Genomic DNA, 22,428 nt, shown 5'->3' with positions numbered 1-22,428 from the left:
TTCTTAGTTTCCAGACACTCGTGATAGCCTGAAGCTAATAGAATTTTCTTCAAATGGTTGAATCTGTCACTGCTGAAACTGTTCCTTTATAGATCCCTTGACAAGGAATCACAATTCTCCATCTTCCATCAGTTACTTGCCAGGCCTTTTGCAATGCCACATGCTTTTCTTCAAGTAGGGGTTGAGTAAAGGGACAAAGAAAGAACTTGCATTCATGTAGCACCTTAACATGCCCTCAAGACTTCCCAAAGCACTTTACAATCAATGGATTACTTTTTTTTTGAAATGTAGAAATGGTTATGGAGGCAACCTTGGCAGCCAATGTCCATGCAGCAATGTCCCTCCCACACACAGCAAGTGCATGGATGTCCAGATACTCCGTCTTGGTGGTGTTGGTTGAGAGAGGAATGTTGGCCAGGACATCTGGACAACTTACTGCTCTTCTTCAAACAGGGTCATGGGAACTTTTACATGTCAGACCAGACAGGGCCTTAGTTTAACATCTCATCTGAAAGACAATTAGAACCATCCTGTTTTTACTAACTGGCCATCCATTTATCTGTTCTACACAGCTATGCCTTTTTGCACTCCTACTTTCAGATTTTCATGAGCCATGATTCATCTTGTGTTTAAACTTGTACTATTACAATGGCGGCAGAAGTATGGACTCCTCTTGATTGAAATGACTACATGGACAGTGCTCCAGGCAGGAAGGATGTGCGAGTCTGGGATGAGGGAATAACATGCTCAAGGAAATCAACGCATACAGGGTTCCCGGGATTAACTATTTGTGTACTATGATAAGTGCCACTCGGAGAAATTTGGTCAAGATAATACAATGTGATTTGTAATGAGGAACTGACTATAGTGATGAATGCATCAGAGAAAACTGATCTACCCACTGTGACTTCATTGTATGCTAAACAATGTTTATCCTGAAAAAGGTGGAAGATGTTTAATGATCTGTGTCAAAAACAAATCAACTTTAAAGTGTTGCCATGGTAATATTTTTGAATGATATGTAACTTAGAATTCATAGTATGTAGCTTGCCTTACAATATTTTCATTAGGAGTTATTACTTCAAGTATATTAATCATATAATTATTATATCCATAACACAACTAATGATACACCTAGGGAATCATGAGATGAAATTAAACGTGGAAATAATGTCTATTTTAAAGTACGCACTTGTGTTTTTATCCTAGCCATCTTTTCAAACAATGTGATATTATTTATGACTTCAACTGTGGCCGATGTACAGGGCAAACTGCAATGGGTGGACCTAATGTCCCTGATGTCCAGCCATTACTCATTGCTTTCATTGGACTAATTATCAAGCCTGTCCATAGATTTCTCAAAAGAACATGTAAATAGTAAAAAAAAAGCATAAATAATACAGATTTCTTGTACCAGAAATATCTCCTTGGCTCTCTCATTTTGCTACATTGATATTTTTAATTTTAAGGCGTGATTTTGGTTTTCACGCACCAACAAGAAATGGCTCATGTCGTGATTCTTCCTTGCTACCATAGATGAGTGAGCTGACACTGTTATAAACAGTCACCCCTGAACAATCAGAAATGAGGGTTTCTCTGCGAGACCATTGTCTGAATTTGCACTGTCAAGTTTTAAATAAACACAGCCTCGACCTCATGGGCTGCATTTTGCTGCCTAACATTGTTGGAGTTTTGCAGTGCTGAACTGAAGAAGAAAGAGGCTTCCAACTGAAAAATAACTCATTTTGGAAAACTGCTTCAGGACTGTGCTGCCAGAACTTCACATGTTCTACACCTGGGAGGGCATCGGCTCCTGAGGGAAACCAAAGTCTTACAGAGCAGAGGACTCGCTTAACCACGATTACTCAGTGACAGTCATGCACAATCTTCACTAAGAAAAACATGTAATCATTATCTAAGCATGAGCCAGTTCAGTGACATTAGTTACTGGCAGATACTAGAGGCACTGAATAGTTTAAAAGTTTAAGATCGATCAAATTATTCAAACTTCCAGCCTATAGTAGATCTGAACTGCTCAATCATGTAAAAAACCTTTATTGATCAATCAGGACTTATCGCCCGGCCTACCAACTACTTTTCTTTCTGGAATATTCCATCTGTGTTTGCATTAGAATCATAGAATCATACAGCACAGCAGGAGGCCATTCGGGCCATCGTGCCTGTGCTGGCTCTTTGAAAGAGCAATCCAATCAGTCGCACTCCCCTGCCCTTTCCCCATAGCCCTGCAATTTTTTCCCTTTTAAGTATATATCCACTTCCCTTCTGAAAGTTACCACTGAATCTGCTTCCACCGCAGACAGTTATTTTTAGGCCATTTATTTTAAATATAAAAGTTATATCTATATTTATCTATATATATAAATCGGTACTTCTGTCATTCTGTCTTTCTGTCTATCTGTCTATCTGTCTTTCTGTCTATCTGTCTATCTGTCTATCTGTCTATCTGTCTGTCATCGCGTGTGCGTTGCGGGTATGCACTCGAAAGTTACAGGGCGTACCTACGCGCGCGTTACCTCCAAAGAAAGCTTAGGCTTCCGAGACGGTTTTAAGCGTATTTACGTTTCGGCCGGGCTAAAATTGCGCCCGCGGTATCCCAAAAACCTTCAACATTCCGCTCATTAGCATCTCATTATCCGCTCATTAGCGACAGAGTGACCTCGACCTCGACCAATCGTACGCCGGGTTGCTGGCGTGTGCCGCCGGGCCAATCGGCGTGTGGCCGGGTTGCCCGCGTGTGGCCGGGCTTTATCGTTCTGAACCGAGGTGAGTCGCCGCCATCTTGATTCCAAACTTTTCCTTTCTTTTTCCCGCTTTCTGCGTCTTAAAAAAAAACGTTGCTTTTAAAACACACATTGTTTTTTAAAAAAATGATTTAGAAAGTAATTAACTTATCTAATCTCATTAATTTTCCTACCTTTCCCCGTTTTTCCAGGTAGGCCTAGAAGCCTCGGCGTCTCCTCCGCACCCACGCCCGAGCTAGGCACCTCCCGGCCCCACTCGAAGGCTGGAGGGCCGAGCCTCAGCTCAGCGCCGCTAGGGTGCGCGCGCAGCAGGAGCTGAGACGTCTCTCTCTGCTGGGGCTTGCTGAGCGTCCAGTGTTACCCTGGCAACGGGCGCAATCGGCGGTCTTCACTTCGGGGGGAGGGGGGGCGGCCGCGACCCTCGGGGGGGGGGGGGCGCGACCCTCGGGGGCCGCGACCCTCGGGGGGGGGGGGCCGCGCGCGCAGCAGGAGCAGCTGAGACGCGGCGTCTCTCTCTCTGGCTTGGTCAGCGTCACGGTTGCCCTGGCAACCGGGCCCGCCGGCCGAGAGAGACGCCGCGTCTCAGCTCCTGCTGCGCGCGCAATCGGCAGTCTTCACCTCGGGGGGGGGCGCGACCCTCGGGGGGGCGCGACCCTCGGGGGGGGCGCCCGCCGCCCTCCCTCCCCTCCCTCCCCCCCACCCTCCATCCCCCCTCCCCTCCCCTCCCCTCCCTTCCCCCCCTCCCTTCCTCCCCCCCGCCCTCCCTCCCCCTCCCCCTGCCCTCCCTTCCCCGCCCTCCCTTCCCCTCCCCTGCCCTCCCTTCCCCGCTCTCCCCCTCCCTCCCTTCCCCGCCCTCCCCCTCCCTCCCTTCCCCGCCCTCCCCCTCCCCCTCCCCTCCCCCCCGCCCTCCCTTCCCCTCCCCCTCCCCTCCCTCCCCCCTCCCCTCCCCTCCCTCTCTTCCCCCCACCCCTCCCGTCTCTCTCTTCCCCCCAGTCGCTCTCTCTCTTCCCCCCAGTCGCTCTCTCTCTTCCCCCCAGTCGCTCTCTCTCTCTCTCTTCCAACAACAACATGCCCTCGAAAAAGCCTCAGCACCGCCGGGCACTTCAGCTAGTTTATACATAAATCATTGGTAACAGTTGACAAACACAATTATTTTGGGTGTCAACTTCAGCAACTGCTCTCCAATGAAGCCTGAAATAATATTGCATGGCTAATCCACTTTCGAAATACTGCAATAGTGGAGGGAATTTAAAATGCAGCGAACCAAACTCTAGAGTCACTCCCCAGAGCCAGAGACTGCTGAGGTGCTGCTGGAGCACGGACACTTACTTTGGTTGGAATCACACACTCCATTTCAAATCAGCTTCAGAAGATTTTACAAGGCGAATTGCACAGGGTCTGTCAGGAGCCACGAGATTGCCAAACAAAGATCACACAAGTCGACAGATCCAAGAAATACTACAAATGTTTGTTCTCGGGTAACTGTCTGTGTGGAGTTTGCACATTCTCCTCGTGTTTGCGTGGGTTTCCTCCGGGTGCTCCGGTTTCCTCCCACAGTCCAAAGATGTGCGGGTTAGGATGATTGGCTATGATAAATTGACCCTTAGTGTTAGAGGGATTAAATACGTGGGGTTACGGGGATAGGGTGGGATATGTGTTGGTGTAGGGGTTACGGGGATCGGGTGGGATATGTGTCGGTGCAGGCTCGATGGGCCGAAATGGCCTCTATCTGCACTGTGGGGTTTCTGTGATTCTGTGATTACCTGTCAATCAAATACTAGTGGGCCTCCCGTGGCATTGATTAAGTTTTCCACAGAGTGCAGTACTGCTCCTGTAGGTATAGATATGGGGATCTGCCACCCCCTGGGGCTTATGAAGCCCCATCTAGTGGTAGAAATGTGCAGTTGCAGGGACAAATACGCCACAGAATGATTTTTATTCCTTCTTGGGATGTGGGCACCGCTGACAATGCCAGCATTTATTGCCCATCCTTACCTGCCCTGAGAAGATGTTGGTGGTTTTATGCAACTGAGTGGCTTGCTAGATCACTTCGGAGGGCATTAAGAGTCAATCATATTGGTGTGGGACTGGAGTCACATATTGGCCATAATTTCCTTCCCTAAAGGACATGAGTGAACCAGTTGGGTTTTTACAACAATCCGACAGCTTCATGGTCACTTTTACTGATACCAACTGTTTATTTCTAGATTAAAAAAAACTAAATTCAAATTCTCCAACTGCCACGGTGGGATTTGAACTCATGTCTAGGCCTCTGACTTTCCAATTAATTTACTGATTGAATAACAGGCCCAAAAAGCTTCCAGAACATGCAGCAGTTACCATTACCAGTTCAATGGGGGGGGGCGGTAAGGAGGAGGGGAAGTTTGGCAAATAGATTTACAGATCGAAGACGCCAACAGAATCAGGAACAATTCTTTCCCAGAAAGTTTCCTATGCTCCCTGTTCTCAGAGGGCAATACAGATATATCAAGACATTTCATTATAGTCCCATACAAGCCAAAGGTTACAGCTGGAAAGACCAGCTGTTCCATCACAAACCATAGTCAAGTATCAACATGCCAGCCGGACACCGTGGGCATAGCGAGTCACAGGACTAACCTGCCAGCAAAGCAGTCACAAGAACAATGTTGACAAAGAGCCAGCACTTAGTGCCAGCCTGCTAAGGAGTCCATAGATTAACGGTCTCTAACAATGACACCTGATTCTACTACCTCGTCAAACTTGGGATATAGTGAAATGTAAATGACATTCAGTAGTAAAGGATCATACAGCCCTGCACCATGAGTCAATCCAGGCTGACACTCCAGTGCAGTGCTGAGAGTGTGCTGCATTGTTGGAGCTGCTGCCTTTTGGATGAGACGTTAAACCTGGACCCGTCTGCCCTCGCAGGTGGAGATATAAGAGCCCATGGCACTATTTCAAAGAAGAGCAGGGAGTTCTCCCCGGTGTCCTGGCCAATATTTATCCCTCAATCAACATCGCTAAAACAGATTATCTGGTCATTATCCCATTGCTGTTCATGGGAGCTTGCTGTGTGCAAATTGGCTGCTGCGTTTCTTACATTACAACAGTGACTGCACTTCAAAAAGTACTTCATTGGCTGTAAAGCGCTTTGAGACATCCTGAGTTTATGAAAGGCACTGTATAAATGCAAGTTCTTTCTCTTTTTTACTGTAACCATGGCATTCTGTCTATGAGTTAAAAGTTTAAATTTGCATGAGAATTTCTTGCTTATAAACAAATGAGTAGATTTGGAATATAAACATGATAGAAAGGAACATTTCCCATAAAGAAATGGAAAGGTCATTGCTCTAATGATATTTTCAGAGTGACTTTCTTCAGGGCAAAGTCTTCAGATTTAACAATAATGAAGCTCACTTGGTAAATCATCCTAATGCACGAGAGAGAGGCCCAAGATTCCTGCCTTGTTTATTTTAGCAGAAAAAGTAGTCACATATATAGCCTTGAGATGTTTTATTATGTTAAAGGTGCTAGATAAATGCAAGTTCTTGTTGTTTAAAGTGGCACAATGTCAACAGACTGATGGGCTATTGGCCCTAAGGAATCCACTCCCTCCAAAACTGTTGAATGACATTAGCAAAAACACTCACTTTAACTCATTAAGGCCTTGTTAATAAATGTGCAACCCGGTTTATTAAATGACCCCATTCCTCTGACTTTAGGACAGGGCCAACCTCCTCTCCAGTAGGCAAGACAGGAAACCCATAAGCTTGACACCATCCAAGACAAAGTAGCCCACTTGACTGACACCCTATCCACCACCTTAAACATTCACTCCCTCCACCACTGATGTACCATGGCTGCAGAATGTACCATCTACAAGATGCACTGCAGCAACTCGCCAAGGCTTCTTCGGCAGCACCTCCCAAACCTGCGACCGCTATCACCTAGAAGGACAGTGGCAGCAGGCGCATGGGAACACCACCACCTCCAAGTTCCCCTCCAAGTCACACACCATCCTGACTTGGAAATTTATCGCTGTTCCTTCACAGTCGCTGGGTCAAAATCTTGGAACGCCCTCCCTAACAGCACTGTGGGAGTACCTTCACCACACGGACTGCACCTTCTCAAGGGCAATTAGGGATGGGCAATAAATGCTGACCTTGCCAATGACGCCCACATCCCAGGAACAAATATAAAAAGAACATGTTCCACCACACCCCTGAATTTCAGCCCAATGCTTTTACTGCCTCATCAAAACAAAAAAACTTGCTGAGATTATTATTTTCTTCTACAAAATGGGGACTACTTTGCTTAAATACAATTCTTCAGGACTTGCATCCCCTTTTATTAAAAAAGAAGATTTCAAAGATCACCACAGCAAGAAGTGAAGTGCGCAAAAGAGTTTTCTGCTCAAAGGCAATGGTGAAGCAGTTATTGCTGGATATCTATAGGAACACAACAAGGAAAGGCAGCCCAGAGGCACAAAGAGAACAGAATCTACCAAAGACATTTTTGTGTCTATTTCAACAGAATCAGTAACCTGGACATGACAAGAGGAGCAATGGATGAGAAGGTTCAGGATTACAGAAAGGCTGTGACTAAGGTGTGCCATCTGATCCAGGATGACTTCCAGGGACAATCAATCATTACACTGCATAGCTAGTGGCAGTGAAGGGGTACCATAGCCCTTAGTTCTCATACTGCAGGCATCTCTTGGGGACCTACATGGGACATCTCAGGATTTGGCCACTTTGCCATGTACCTGTCTATTGAAGAGGCAACTGCAGCCTACCACCACGCACCTTGCTACATACAGTTCCAGCAGAAGCAGTTGCAATCTTTCAAATTATTGGCTTTCCCAAGGCACGGAACACTGTGGTCTGTACGCATTAAGCCATTTGTACACCCAACAATTCTACGGCAGGCTGAAAAGGAAAGGGTATTTTCCATCAATGTGCAAATGGTATGTGACCACCTCCAGAAAATTATGCAGAGATTCTGGGGAGCACCCATGATGTTTTCATCCTGAGGGAATCAAATGTGACACAGCTCTTTGAAGGAGAAGGAAGGACTGATGGCTGGTTCTTCAGAGATACAGAGTGATAGCTGCAACCATTGGTGATGACACCTCCACACAATGTCTGTACCCCAAAGCGCACGGGCATTTGAGGCGCTAAAGCGAAACTTTAATTCTTGAATCTGGTATGGAGAGCTTTGTAATAATTTTATCTCCCTTTTAGACACATCAGCAGATTCTGCACCTATGGCCTCAAGGGGGCAACCCTTTTAGCTTCTCTTTTAGCCACTTTTAAGATTGCGTGATAGAAATGAGTCTGGACTATTCATGTCTCATCAATTTGGCCTGGTGATATGCGGGAATGAAGACTTTTATAAAATGCACTGGGGTGGGGTGGGGATGGGCAAGTAAGACATTTTCCCCAACCCTAATGCAGGCTGGTTCAACGAAGGACAGTCCTTGCATCTGAATTTCTTCATACAGGCAACCAAGCTCCAGGTGACACCTGTAGCTGGGAAAAAATATCCAAAGCCGGGTGAAGCAGTCCGTGAAGCCTCGCTGCTGATATCCTGTGCGGACATATTGGCTTGATGTACTGTAGAATATCGAGGTATGGCTGCAACCACTCGAATATGTTAGCACAAAGCTTGCAAGTCTGGCTGTAGCTCTTGTGATGCTGCTCGAGCCATTTTGTGGAGGAGTGGTAGCCTGGTCACATCTTTTTAGCATAATAGAGTGCAGATTCTAACATGGAGTAGACCTGCATGGCTACTGGAGGCACCATTCCTAAAAGTGTGATTGATGGCTTGAGACAGGTGCCTGATGCTATAACAATGAATACATTGTTTTATTGGCCAATCAATCAAAAGGTTCAATATCTCATTCTTGTACCCCAAATTATTCATAGGTTCAAAGCATAAGTCACTGATTATATCGAAGATTACTTCCAATTAATGTAAAATATATTTGTGACCTTTGAAGCAAAGCTACTAATATCAGAAGTTGCAGGTGATCTCTCAGAGTGCCGGACATGAGCTACAGAATATTTTCTTTTTACAGACATACACGGGAAGACATTTTGCATCAATTCCTGTTTTGGAAATTATCAACGAACAAATCAATTGTTATTTGATTTTGAATCTCAAGGTTTTAGTTCATGTGCAAATGCTTGTGTAAAGTCAGCACAAAATGAACCTGGAAGAAACTCTTCATTTAGCATCTTCTATTTAATCTTGTTAGTGTCGTAAAAAGCTCTTGTGAGCACAGCTCAGCAACAATGTGAAAAACACCTCAGATATTAGTGTGAGATCAGGTTTGTAAATGGCGATTTGGCAAAAGTATTCCTTTAACATTCACAGGTAAGAAAGATCACAGCCCTACCCTGTCACTTACATGTCCATCACACAATGTCACTTCCCTAACTATTCCACACTCACTCACACAGCCTGTCAATTAAAACACGCAGACTTGCAGTGAACCAGCTATTCAAACATATGAATGAACCCAACATTAGGACCTGTCATGATCAAACTCTCCTATCTACAGCCTTACAAAGACATGCCTGTCTACTGTGGGATCATTGGAGCTGAACAACGTTCTGCAATAATATTACGCGCTCAATTGCTCGACAATGCAAGTCTGATTTTAACTGTAACATTCTTTTCCTGACACAACATCAGCATTAGCCTCATGAAATTAGTCATTTCTCACTCCAGCAGCTTGATTAAGTTGAACGGAAACATAAACTAACAATTTTGACAAATAACCGTTCAGTTTATCAACAATGACACGTAGCTTGGAGCTGTCCTTGAAAGCTCAAAGCTCGATAACTTCAGATACTGAATTCTAGTCAGGCCATGAATTTCCAACCCAGAGCTGTCTCTCACTTGAACACCCGCACGGTGGGCAAACTAATTTATGTAGGGTTTTTTTTATACGCTAATAAATGAAGCACACATATTAGATGAGAGAGGCCCTCCTATTTAACATGAAAGAAACCACAAGGACCTGACTAGAGTCACTTAAACCACATCATGTCTGGTGATGAAGGACGGGGCAGACAGCGATTGCGAGGGAGCCTGTAATCAATACCGGCTTCAACATCTGAAATTCTGGGCAACAGGGAGGAGGGAGTACGTGGGGAAAAGCAGAGCATGGCGGAGATGGAATACTACTTCATATTTGTACAGGAACACTTCTGTTTTTATTCAGCCTTATCACTTCAATATATTCCAAAATGATTCACCACGATTGATAGGGTTGAAGCCCTGTTTAAAAAGGGTGGTAGAGAGAAAACGGGGAATTGTAGACTGGTAAGCCTGACATCGGTAGTGGGGAAAATGCTGGAGTCCATTATAAAAGATGTAATAGCAGAGCACTTGGGAAACAGTGGCAGGATCGGACAAAGTCAACATGGATTTACAAAAGGTAAATCATGCTTGACTAATCTACTGAAACTTTTTGAGGATGTAACTGATAGAATAGATAAGGGAGAACCAGTGGATGTGGTGTATTTGGACTTTCAGAAGGCTTTCGATAAGGTCCCGCATAAGAGATTAGCATGCAAGTTAAAGCACATGGGATTGGGGGTAAGGTACTGTCTTAGATAGAGAACTGGTTGGCAGACAGGAAGCAAAGAGTTGGAATAAACGAGTCTTTTTCCACAGTGGCAGGCAGTGACTAGTGGGGTGCCGCAGGGATCGGTGCTAGGACCCCAGCTATTCACAATATATATAAATGATCTAGACAAGGGAACTAGATGTAATATCTCCAAGTTTGCAGACGACACAAAGCTGGGTGGGCGTGTGTGCTGTGAGGAGGATGCAGAGAAACTCCAGCATGATTTGGACAGGTTGGGTGATTGGGCAGATGCATGGCAAATGCAGTATAATGTGGATAAATGCAAGGTTATCCACTTTGGTGGCAAAAACAGGAAGACAGATTATTATCTGAACAGCAATAGATTGGGAAAAGGGGAAGTGCAACGAGACCTGGGTGTCCTTGTGCACCAGTCGCTGAAGGTAAGCATGCAGCTGCAGCAGGCGGTTAAGAAGGCAAATGGTATGTTGGCCTTCATAGCGAGAGGATTCGAGTACAGGAGCAAGGATGTCTTGCTGCAGTTGTACAGGGCCTTGGTGAGACCACACCTTGAGTTTTGTGCGCAGTTTTGGTCGCCTTATCTGAGGAAGGATGTTCTTGCCATGGAGGGAGTGCAGCGAAGATTCACCAGACTGATACCTGGGATGGCAGGAATGATGTATGAAGAGAGATTGGGTCGATTAGGCTTATATTCGCTAGAGTTTAGAAGAATGAGAGGGGAATCTCATTGAAACTTATAAAATTCTAACAGGTCTAGACAGACTAGATGCAAGAAGGATGTTCCCGATGGCGGGGTAGTCCAGAACCAGGGGTCACAGTCTAAGGATAAGGGGTAAGCCATTTAGGACAGAAATGAGGAGGAATTTCTTCACCCAGAGAGTGGTGAACCTGTGGAATTCTCTGCCACACAGGGCAGTTGAGGTCAATTCATTAAATATATTCAAGAATGAGTTGGATATATTTCTTAAGACTAAAAGGATCAAGGGATATGGGGAGAAAGCAGGGACAGGGTACTGAATTTGGATGATCAGCCATGATCTCATTGATGGCAGAGCAAGCTCGAGGGGCCGAATGGCCTACTCCTGCTCCTATCTTCTATGTTTCTATGTTTCTATGGAGGCCATGGGTGGAATTATGATGTTTGTTTTGTTGATGGTACAGGCTCATTAGTGTCCTTAGAAACTAACACCTCCCCATCATAGGGCACAGGAGAGAGTGGAAAACTTGATCCATACTTAAAACAAAAATCTCAGTGTTCGGTTCACATTTTTAAAATTTCTGAGTTACCAACTTAAAAGAAATTACAACCCACCGATACAAAAGCAGGCAGATAGCAGCCAGGGCTCTTCTTCGAGATTTTGGGAGACTTACGGCAACTTATTAACAACTACTGGCATTTATACAGTGCCTTTAACAAAGAAAAATGTCCCAAGGCTCTTCACAGCGGCACATCGGTAACTAATGGGCACCGAGCCAAAGCAGATATTGGGAGGGATGACCAAAAGCTTGGTCAAAGAGGTGGGTTTTCAGAAGGGTTTTAAAGAAGCAGAGGGAGGTGGAGAGGAGGAGGGAGTGAGGTAGGGAATTCCAGAGCATGGAGCTGAGTTATCCGGAACATTCACACCGAGGCTATTCATTCATTTTATACACTCAATGTTCAAAATTCTTTCAATCATCTAAATACTGCAGTTTCAAATAATCAAGTTATTAGAAAGTGTGCAGGAAACCTTTAATTAATCTGAGCCATGACAGATTCAAACAGCTCCTTGTAAAGCTGAGGGACCAGTGGATTGGAATTCCTCCCCTTGGGGTGAGGGACCAGTGGATTGGAATTCCTCCCCTTGGGGTGAGGGACCAGTGGATTGGAATTCCTCCCCTTGGGGTGAGGGACCAGTGGATTGGAATTCCTCCCCTTGGGGTGAGGGACCAGTGGATTGGAATTCCTCCCCTTGGGGTGAGGGACCAGTGGATTGGAATTCCTCCCCTTGGGGTGAGGGACCAGTGGATTGGAATTCCTCCCCTTGGGGTGAGGAACCAGTGGATTGGAATTCCTCCCCTTGGGGTGAGGGACCAGTGGATTGGAATTCCTCCCCTTGGGGTGAGGGACCAGTGGATTGGAATTCCTCCCCTTGGGGTGAGGGACCAGTGGATTGGAATTCCTCCCCTTGGGGTGAGGGACCAGTGGATTGGAATTCCTCCCCTTGGGGTGAGGGACCAGTGGATTGGAATTCCTCCCCTTGGGGTGAGGGACCAGTGGATTGGAATTCCTCCTCCTGAACTGCAGGAGGTTGAACATTGAAGCCAGGCAGGTGGTATAGGAGAGTGAAAAATTTCAATGTCAATATCCTTTATTTAAAGCTTGGTCAAAGAGGTGGATTTTAAGAAGGGTCCTTTTGCCACCCACTTTTGCCTTGCACCATCATCCTTTTGCCGTTTAACCACTCCTGCCTTCCACCCTATCACAGATCTTCCCTTTTGTTCTTTCCTCCCCTCCCTCCTTTCCCAGCCTCAGTAATTACTTAGGATATATGGCACAGAAACAAGCCAAACTGCCCAAGCAGTACATTTATGCTCCATTCGAGCCTCCTCCCATCCTTCTTCATCTAAGTATTAGCATAACCCTCTATTTCCCTCTCCCTCATATACTTACATGTATCTAGTTTCCCCTTAAATGCATCTTTACTATTCACCTCAACTACTCTCTGTGGTAGCGAGTTCCACATTCTCACCACTCTCTGGGTAAAGAAGTTTCTTCTGAATTCCCAATTTCATTTCTTGGTGACTATCTTATATTGATGGTCTCTAGTTATGCTCTTCCCCACAAGTGGAAACTTTCTCTCTGTATCCACTCTATCAAAACCTTTCATAATTTTAAAGACCTCTATTAGGTCACCCCTCAGCCTTCTCTTTTCAAGAGAAGAGAGACCCAGCCTCTTCATCCTTTCCTGATAGGTATACCCTTGCATTTCTGGTATCATCCTTGTAAATCGTCTCTGTACCCTCTCCAGTGCCTCTATATCCTTTTTATAATATGGCGACCAGAACTGTACACAGTACTCGAAGTGTGGTCTAACCAAGATTCGATACAGGTTTAGCATAACTTCCCTACTTTTCAATTGTATCCCTCTAGAAATAAACCCTAGTGCTTGGTTTGCTTTTGTTATGGCCTTATCGGTGATGGAGAGCGAGCTGGTACAGAGCAGTCGGGTGCTGCTGAACGGGGTGGTGAATGGTTACCATGGCGGCAGCAGCAGCGGCTGTGCACTGCAGGAAGAAGAGGAGAAGGAGGGAGAGAAAAAGACTGCGGACCAGCAGCCGCCGCAATGCCACCGCCAGCAACAGGGTCTTTTGTCACTGCCAGACTGAATATACTTACTGATATAACTGGTTTATGTCACTTTTGAAACCTTTCTTGATCATGTTGCAACTGCTCTCTCACATTATAATCTTCACTTACAAGCTGTAAACAGTGTACGTCTGCCCATAAATTCAACCATTTGTGAATGCCTTGACTCACTTGGAGCAAGATAACAGAAGGACTTAAAATATAAAGAAGCCCTTGGAGTTTTGAATGATCATTGCTTTCAGATAATTTTACCACAGATATGCAGTGCTGCCAGCCAAGATCAAACTTACAAGATGCAGCCTTTTTTTCTATGTAAAGATAAGGATCAGGAGCAGCGCCAATTGTTCAGAGAGGAACCGATCATCTGTAAACAAAGATCCCATCCCAACTACCATCCGGCTGCAGCAGCACTGGGATACGGCCAGAAAAACAGGCCCTGTTAGTCGGACATACATTACATTAGATCTGTCTGTCTACAGTCAAGGGCTGGCCAAGGAGCTAATCTGACAGAAGAATCTGGGCAGCACTTGAATACTCTGAATAACCAATACATTTGTAATTTTAAAAAACCAATGCTTTAAAATCACTATCATTTTATACGTACATCCCGTTTTGTAAATGTCACCATAGTTATTTTGCAATTCATTGTCAGAAGATCCTGGTACAGTATCAATACAATAACAATTTAGATGGGGTATTTGCGATTACTATTCTATTTGAAAAAGGGTCTTTCAACCAAAAAAGTTTGAGAACCACTGCCTTAGTGGCCCTGTTCCCATCCCGATTTTCCATTTTTTATTTATGTGCCTGTAGAATATTTTACTATTTTGTTTTATGTTCTTTGATCATTTAATTTCATCGTTTCACTTTACCTTTCTAAATGTTTTTTGGCTTATCTCCTAGTCTCTTCATATTCTCCATTTTTTTTAATATTCGTTCCTGGGATGTGGGCGTTGTTGGCAAAGCCAGCCTTTATTGCCCATCCCTAATTTTATTTTTATTCGTTTATGGGATGTGGGCACCGCTGGCAAGGCCAACATTTATTGCCCATCCCTAATTGCCCTCGAGAAGGTGGTGGTGAGCCGCCTTCTTGAACTGCTGCAGTCCTTGTGGTGAAGGTACTCCCACAGCGCTGTTAGGTAGGGAGCTCCAGGATTTTGACCCAGCGACGATGAAGGATCGACGATATACTTCCAAGTCAGGATGGTGTGTAACTTGGAGGGGATGGTGTTCCCATGCACCTGCTGCCCTTGTTCTTCTAGATGGTGGCGGTTGCGGGTTTGGGAGGAGCTGCCGAAGAAGCCTTGGCGAGTTGCTGCAGTGCATCTTGTAGATGGTACACACTGCAGCCACGGTACGCCAGTGGTGGAGGGAGTGAATGTTTAAAGTGGTGGATGGGGTGTCAATCAAGTGGGCTGCTTTGTCCTGGATAGTATCGAGCTTCTTGAGTGTTGTTGGAGCTGCACTCATCCAGGCAAGTGGAGAGAATTCCATACACTCCTGACTTGTGCCTTGTTGATGGTGGAAAGGCTTTGGAGAGTCAGAAGGTGAGACACTCGCCGAAGAATACCAGCCTCTGAACTGCTTTTGTAGCCACAGTATTTATGTGGCTGGTCCAGTTAAGTTTCTGGTCAATGGTGATCTCCAGGATGTTGATGGTGGAGGATTCGGTGATGGTAGTGCCATTGAATGTCAAGGGGCAGTGGTTAGACTCTCGCTTGTTGGAGATAGTCATTGCCTGGCACTTGTGTGGTGCGAATGTTACTTGCCACTTATCAGCCCAAGCCTGAACGTCGTCCAGGTCTTGTTGCATGCGGGCATGGACTGCTTCATTATCTGAGGAGTTGTGAATGGCACTGAACACTGTGCAGTCATCAGCGAACATCCCCACTTTTGACGTTATGATGGAGGGAAGGTCATTAATGAAGCAGCTGAAGATGGTTGGGCCTAGGACATTGCCCTGAGCAACTCCTGCAGCGATGTCGCTGTCCTGGGGCTGAGATGATTGACCTCCAACTACTACAGCCATCTTCCTTTGTGCTAGGTATGACTCCAGCCAGTGGAGAGTTTTCCCCCTGATCCCCATTGACTTCAATTTTACTAGGACTCCTTGATGCCACACTTGGTCAAATGCTGCCTTGATGTCAAGGACAGTCACTCTCGCCTCACCTCTGGAATTCAGCTCTTTTGTCCATGTTTGGACCATGGCTGTAATGAGGTCGGGAGCCATGTGGTCCTGGCGGAACCCAAACTGAGCATCATTGATTGTTTTTTTTTAAATTTATTCATTGATGGGATGTGGGCGTCGCTGGCTAAGCCTGCATTTAGTGCCCATCCCTAATTGCCCTTGAGAAGATGGTGGTGAGCTGCCTTCTTGAACTGCTGCAGTCCATATGGTGTAGGTACACCCACAATGCTGTTCTTATTGTTTTTCATAGCGGTTGTTTACAACTGAGTGGCTTGCTAGGCCATTTCAGAGGGCATTAAGAGTCAACCACATTGCTGTGGGTCTGGAGTCACATGTAGGCCAGACCAGGTAAGGACGACAGATTTCCTTCCCTAAAGGACATTAGTGAACCAGATGGGTTTTTGCAACAATCGACAATGGTATCATGGTCGCCATTACTAAGACTAACATTTCATTCCAGAATTAAATTGAATTTAAATTCCACCAGCTGCCGTGGTGGGATTTGAACCCATATCCTCAGAGCATTTGACTGAGCCTCTGGCTTACTAGCCTAGTGACATAACCACTACGCCACCACCTCCCCTGGTTGGTTATTGGTGAGTAAGTGTCACTTGATAACACTGTCGACATCTTCCATCACTTTGCTGATGATCGCGAGTAGACTGATGGGGCAGTAATAGGCCAGATTGAATTTGTCCTGCTTTTTGTGGACAGGACATACCTGGGCAGTTTTCCACATTGTCGGATAGATGCCAGTGTTGTAGCTGTACTGGAACAGCTTGGTTAGAGGCGCGGCTGGTTCTGGAGCACCAGTCTTCAGCACGACAACCGGGATGTTGTCGGGGCCCATAGCTTTTGCTGTATCCAGTGCGGTCAGCCATTTCTTGATATCACGTCAAGTGAATTGAATTGGCTTAAGACTGGCTTCTGTGATGCTGGGGACCTCAGGAGGAGGCCGATATGGATCATCCACTCAGCACTTCTGGCTGAAGATGTTTGCAAATGCTTCAGCTTTGTCTTTTGCACTCGTGTACTGGGCTCCACCATCATTGAGGATGGGGATATTCATGGAGCCTCCTCCTCCCGTTAGTTGTTTAATTGTCCACCGCCATTCATGACTGGACGTGGCAGGACTGCAGAGCTTTGATCTGATCCGTTGATTGTGGGATCCCTTAGCTCTGTCTATAGCATGCTGCTTCCACTTTTTAGCATGCATGTAGTCCTGTGTTGCAGCTTCCCCAGGTTGGCATCTCTTTTTTAGGTACGCCTGGTGCTGCATCTGGCAAGCTCTTCTGCACCCCTCATTGAACCAGGTTTCATCCCCTGGTTTGATGGTAATGGTAGAGTGAGGGATATGCCGGGCCATGAGGTTACAGATTGTGGTGGAATACAATTCTGCTGCTGCTGATGGCCCACAGCGCCTTCTGGGTGCCCAGTTTTGAGCTGCTAGATCAGTTCCGAATCTATCCCATTTAGCACGCTGGTAGTGCCACACAACATGATGGAGGGTGTCCTCAGTGTGAAGACGAGATTTCATCTCCACAGGACTATGCGGTGGTCACTGCTACCAATGCTCTCATGGACTGCATCTGCAACAGGCACATTGGTGAGGATGAGGTCAAGTAGGTTTTTCCCTCGTGTTGGTTCTCTCACAACCTGCCGCAGTCCTAGTCTGGCAGCTATGTCCTTCAGGGCTCGGCCAGTAGTGGTGCTACTGAGCCACTCTTGGTGATCTACATTGAAGTCCCCACCCAGTGTACATTCTGTGCCCTTGCTAGCCTCAGTGCTTCTTTCATGTGGTGTTCAACATGGAGGAGTACGGATTCATCAGCTGAGGGAGGGCGGTAGATGGCAATCAGCAGGAGGTTTCCTTGCCCATGTTTGACCTGAAGCCAACAGACTTTAATGTTGAGGACTCTCAGGGCCACTCCCTCCCGACTGTATACCATTGTGCCACCACCTCTGGTGGGTCTGTCCTGCCGGTGGGACAGGACATACCCAGGAATGGTGATGGAGGAATCTGGGACATTGGCTGGAAGCTATGATTCTGTGAGTATGTCTATGTTGGGCTATTGTTTGACTAGTCTGTGGGACAGCTCTCCCAATTTTGGCACACGTCCCCAGATGTTAGTGAGGAAGACTTTGCAGGGTTGACTGGGCTGGGTGTGCCTTTGTCATGTCCGAAGCCGGTGCCAAGGTCGATGCCGGGTGGTCCGTACGGTTTTATTCTTATTATTTCTTTTGGTAGCGGCTGTGTACAACTGAGTGACTTGCTTGGCCATTTCAGAGGGCAGTTAAGAGTCAAGCACATTGCTGTGGGTCTGGAGTCACGTATAGGCCAGACCGGGTAAGGACGGCAGATTTCCTTCCCTGAAGGGCATTAGTGAACCAGATGGATTTTTACGACATTCCGGTAGTTTTATGGTAGCCATTACTGATACTAGCTTTTTATTCCAGATTTATTTAATTAATTGAATTTAAATTCCACAGCTGCCGTAGTGAGATTTGAATTCACGTCTCTGGATTATTAGTCCAAGCCTCTGGATTATTAGTCCAGTAATATAACCAACTACTATGCTCTCCCCTGCTGCCCATGTACTTAGTGTATGTCTCTTTCCTTACCCTCAATTTTTCCTTCATGTCTTTATTGATCTATGGTGTCTCATTAGTGTTTTACTTGTTCTTGTTTTTTAGTAGAATATATTTTTCCTGGATCCTGTTGAACACCTTTTTAAATGTTTCCCATTGCTGTTCTACATCATTGTTTGCCAATATTGTTGTCCATTTAATTTCCCAAATTTCCATTCTCAGCCCATCAATATCAGCTTTTCTCCAATCTATTATCCTGGTCTTTATCATGCTATGTCCTTCTCAATTATTATCCTAAACCATATTGTATCATCACTATTGCCTAGATGTTCCCCTATTTTTCGTTCTCTTATTTGCCCTGGTTCATTCCCCATTACCAGATTCAGTAGTGAATCCTCCCTTGTTGGGCTTCTTACATACTGGGTTAGAAAGGAGTCTTGCTTAAAACCTGTTACATCTCTAACTTTTTCCAGTTCTGATGAAAGGTCATCGACCTGAAACGTTAACTGTTTCTCTCTCCACAGATGCTGCCTGACCTGCGTGTATTTCCAGCATTTTTGGTTTTTATTTCTTTATCTAAAGGTTTAGTTTGAATTAGAGTACATTGATTTCATGGGAAAAGTTGGATAGTAAATGAAAATATCTTGTTTGGATTTAATTCTAATGACAGCCTGGCTGTAGCCAATGACAAATGATAAAGGAGACTTACCTGGTTTCCCAGGAAGCATCATTGTACATCACAATCCAATTACTGGTGCCATTATCATACTTTTCTACTGTCAGAAATGTTCCATCAGCCTAAAACAGATGCAGTATTACACAAATATGAAAAATCGTCAGGCCAAGTTATCGATGCGCTTATATGAACAAATGAATTCGGTAGGGGACTGGATCAATAGTTAATCTAAATGACAATGGAATCCTGATCATCCGTGTTCCCATTCCTGATTATCTGCAAAAACCTTTCTCTCGCCAGCAAGGTCCGCTTGTCCTACAACAGATGATTAATCAGCTGATCTGACAGCTCACAGCTCCACCCCTGTGCAGCCGCCTGGAGTCCAGGCCCCAGACCTGCCGCAGGACAGAGTGTGCCAGTTCATGAATGCTCTTACCGACCATGGGCCTCCTGTTATAAAGAGGAATTGTACAGGCAGTATGTGCTGATCTCCAGGCGATTTCTCCTGCAGTCTTCACGGCACCAATCTCATCGGGATCGCTGAATCAATACAGAGACTGCCTTGAATATAAAAGATTGAGGGGTGATCTAATTGAGGTGTTGAAGATGATTAAAGGAATTGATAGGGTAGATGGAGAGAAACTGGTTCCTCTGGTGAGGGAGGCCAGAACAAGGGGACATAGTTGTAAAATTAGAGCTAGACCATTCAGGGGTGATGTCAGGAAGCACTTCATCACACAAAGGGTAGTGGAAATCTGGAACTCTCTCCCCGAAAAAGCTGTTGAGTCGAGGTCAATTGAAAATTTCAAGATTGAGATTGATAGATGTTTGTTAGGCAAGGATATTAAGGGTTACAGAACAAAAGGCAGGTGGATGTAGTTAAGATACAGATCAACCATAATCTAGTTGAATGGTGGAACAGGCTCGAGGGGCTAAATGACCTACTCCTGTTTCTATGATCTCACACGGGCTCCTCAGCAGCTATGTGGCAGGTCTGCTGGTTGGAATGTGGGCATGTGTCGAGGGGGAACTGCCAGCTTTAAGAGCTGCTGCTCGACAGGATTTAGCGATTCCCACCCCAATAATGCTGCTGATCTGATTCCCTCTGCATGGGGTCTAAAAGGAGGGGCTTACCTCACAAAACTCTGAGGGCTGACTGCCCCCCTTCCTTTCCCCGGTGAGGTTGCATCCATTCTATGAGTGAGCGCAGCCTCAGTTTGAAAATCAGGACTTATCGTCTTTCTGGATGCTTAATCTCACTCACCTTATTGTAAACACTCTACTTGGTGTTGCACTTGGTCTTGTATCCCCTTCTCTAATCCACTTGTCAAATTAGTTTCATTAATGAAGTAGTGAAAAGAAGAATGGAAAATCTCCCGTGTGCATTTTTAATACTGCACAGAAAGACGGTGATAAAACCAGAATATAAACTGATGTGGATTTCCTACAAGCAAAGCAGTAACAATCCCAGAATGGTAAGACTGTTCAGCTCTTGTGTGTGACAGTCCCAGTGTAATGATTCATTTTCTATTTAGCCATCGGTGAAAGCAAGGGAGCCCACTATACCACTGAAGTCAATGGAAGGGAAAATCGGGTATAATGGGCGACCAATTCACTTTTTCCCATTTTACACCATCGCCCAGAGTTAAAATTACCCCCAAGGAGTGATCAATATATGGTGTGGACTTCCAGATAGAGTAATGGAGGTAAAATTATTTAATAAACAATTAGATACTGCAGTTGGGAGAATGTAGCTCTTTCTGGATGAATGAACTAAGATGGGTTGAATGGTCTTTTTCATCCATATGGATTTTGAGATTTTATGAACATCTAAATATAAAAATCTTCCACCATCAGTGCAGTGACACCAGCTCCTTAAGGGCTGCACACACTGGTTGAAACCTACCTACAGTACAAGGAGCAAATTAAGACTTAGACCAAGAAATGTCACGCACCATCTGAAGACAACCCCCAAAACCTGCTGCTTATTTCAAGAAACTATAACCATTTTTGTTAAGTATGTGTATTGTATTGAACAATTAACACAAAGACTTAAACGTATAACTCAAACAGGTCTTTACTGGTTGGAGGTAGGGACTATACGTAGGTCTTTACTTCATGCCCACAGGCGGGAACTGAGGGGAGATCAGTACCCACAGTACTATTTATACCCCTATGGCCAGGAGTGGTACTGCGTATCACTACGCCCAACAAGTAGTGCAGTCCTGTCCATAGGTTCAAAGTAGCACACATATTACATACACAACATTCCTCCCTTCCTAGCTTTACAGTCATCTCCCCATTTAACATAACGTAATAACATATATACATATATAACTTCAGGTTTACATAACAGAATAACATAGATACATAGATAACTTCATGTCAAAACAGATCACAGATTCAGTCTCTGCGGAAAACAGTTCACAGATTCAATCTCTGTGGTGGAGTCGGTTCACGTTGCTGGAGTGACTCATTCAATAGTCCTTCCATGGATTTAACAGTTTGAACTTCCGAACTGAATTGGCTCCGTTCGGAGGGACCACGTGTGTGATCTGGTAGAGGTAATAATGGTTCAGATGGGTCATCTTCTGTTTCGACTTTTCCTTTTCTGCTTCTTGGAGACTCTCTGGGCTCCACTGTCAGCTGCCAGCTGCATGCGCAGTTCCTCCTTCTCTCCCTCCTTTTTCCGTAGTAGAGCCACCTTCTCCCGATGTTCCGTAGACTTTCGGTGCTCCTCCATGATTTCTGTATGGTGGGAGTCGAAGTTACAAGTTGGGCAGGACAGGACATAGTAATATTCGGTGTCGTCCTGATCTAGGCCAGCGAGAGGGTCTTCTATTTCCTCCATACCCAGCTGGGCGTTAGCCAGCTTTTGTTCCAAGTCCAGACATCTTTCCTGAAGAGACTTCTTCATGCGTACCTCTTCATCCAGCTTTTTCTGGGCTTTCAGCAAGTCGTTTACTAATGACCTCATTTGAGATTTTACTACTTCAACTTCTTTTGGAGATTGATTGATCGGACTATTCAATCCCTCTACCGGAGCAGCTGTTTCAGCGGTCTGTTGTTCTACGTTGACGTGAGTCAGCGTACTTTTGGCATCCAAGGGCTGCTCTGTTGCAGTCATCTCAGTCTGTGTTGCCACCTCAGCTCTTCCAATAACCTTTGAGAGCTCCGAACCCCTTTCGTTTGAATATTGAAGTTCGTGTTCAAGTTTTTCCCATTTCAGAGTCCTGTCCTTCAGCATATGTAGGAGTTGGCTGACCG

The 22,428-nt window shown here is 45.4% G+C and overlaps 1 protein-coding gene and 1 pseudogene across 1 annotated transcript in view; both read right to left on the bottom strand.

Annotated features, from left to right (window-relative positions):
* Positions 1-22,428, bottom strand: part of asah2 (N-acylsphingosine amidohydrolase 2) — a 138,421-nt gene that overhangs the window by 13,510 nt on the left and 102,483 nt on the right. Inside the window, exon 20 of the mRNA XM_085994878.1 lies at positions 19,195-19,283. Within this exon, the coding sequence (XP_085851004.1) occupies positions 19,195-19,283 (89 nt within the window). The remainder of the gene's footprint in view (positions 1-19,194; positions 19,284-22,428) is intronic.
* Positions 15,874-17,433, bottom strand: LOC147113645 (uncharacterized; annotated as a pseudogene).

This window comes from Somniosus microcephalus, chromosome 8 (genome assembly GCF_052327205.1).
Source record: "Somniosus microcephalus isolate GS21.2 chromosome 8, FLI_Smic_1.0, whole genome shotgun sequence".
In the NCBI taxonomy this organism is placed as follows: domain Eukaryota; kingdom Metazoa; phylum Chordata; class Chondrichthyes; order Squaliformes; family Somniosidae; genus Somniosus; species Somniosus microcephalus.
The sequence above is the reverse complement of the archived record's forward strand: the minus strand, read 5'-3'. Positions and strand labels throughout refer to the sequence as shown.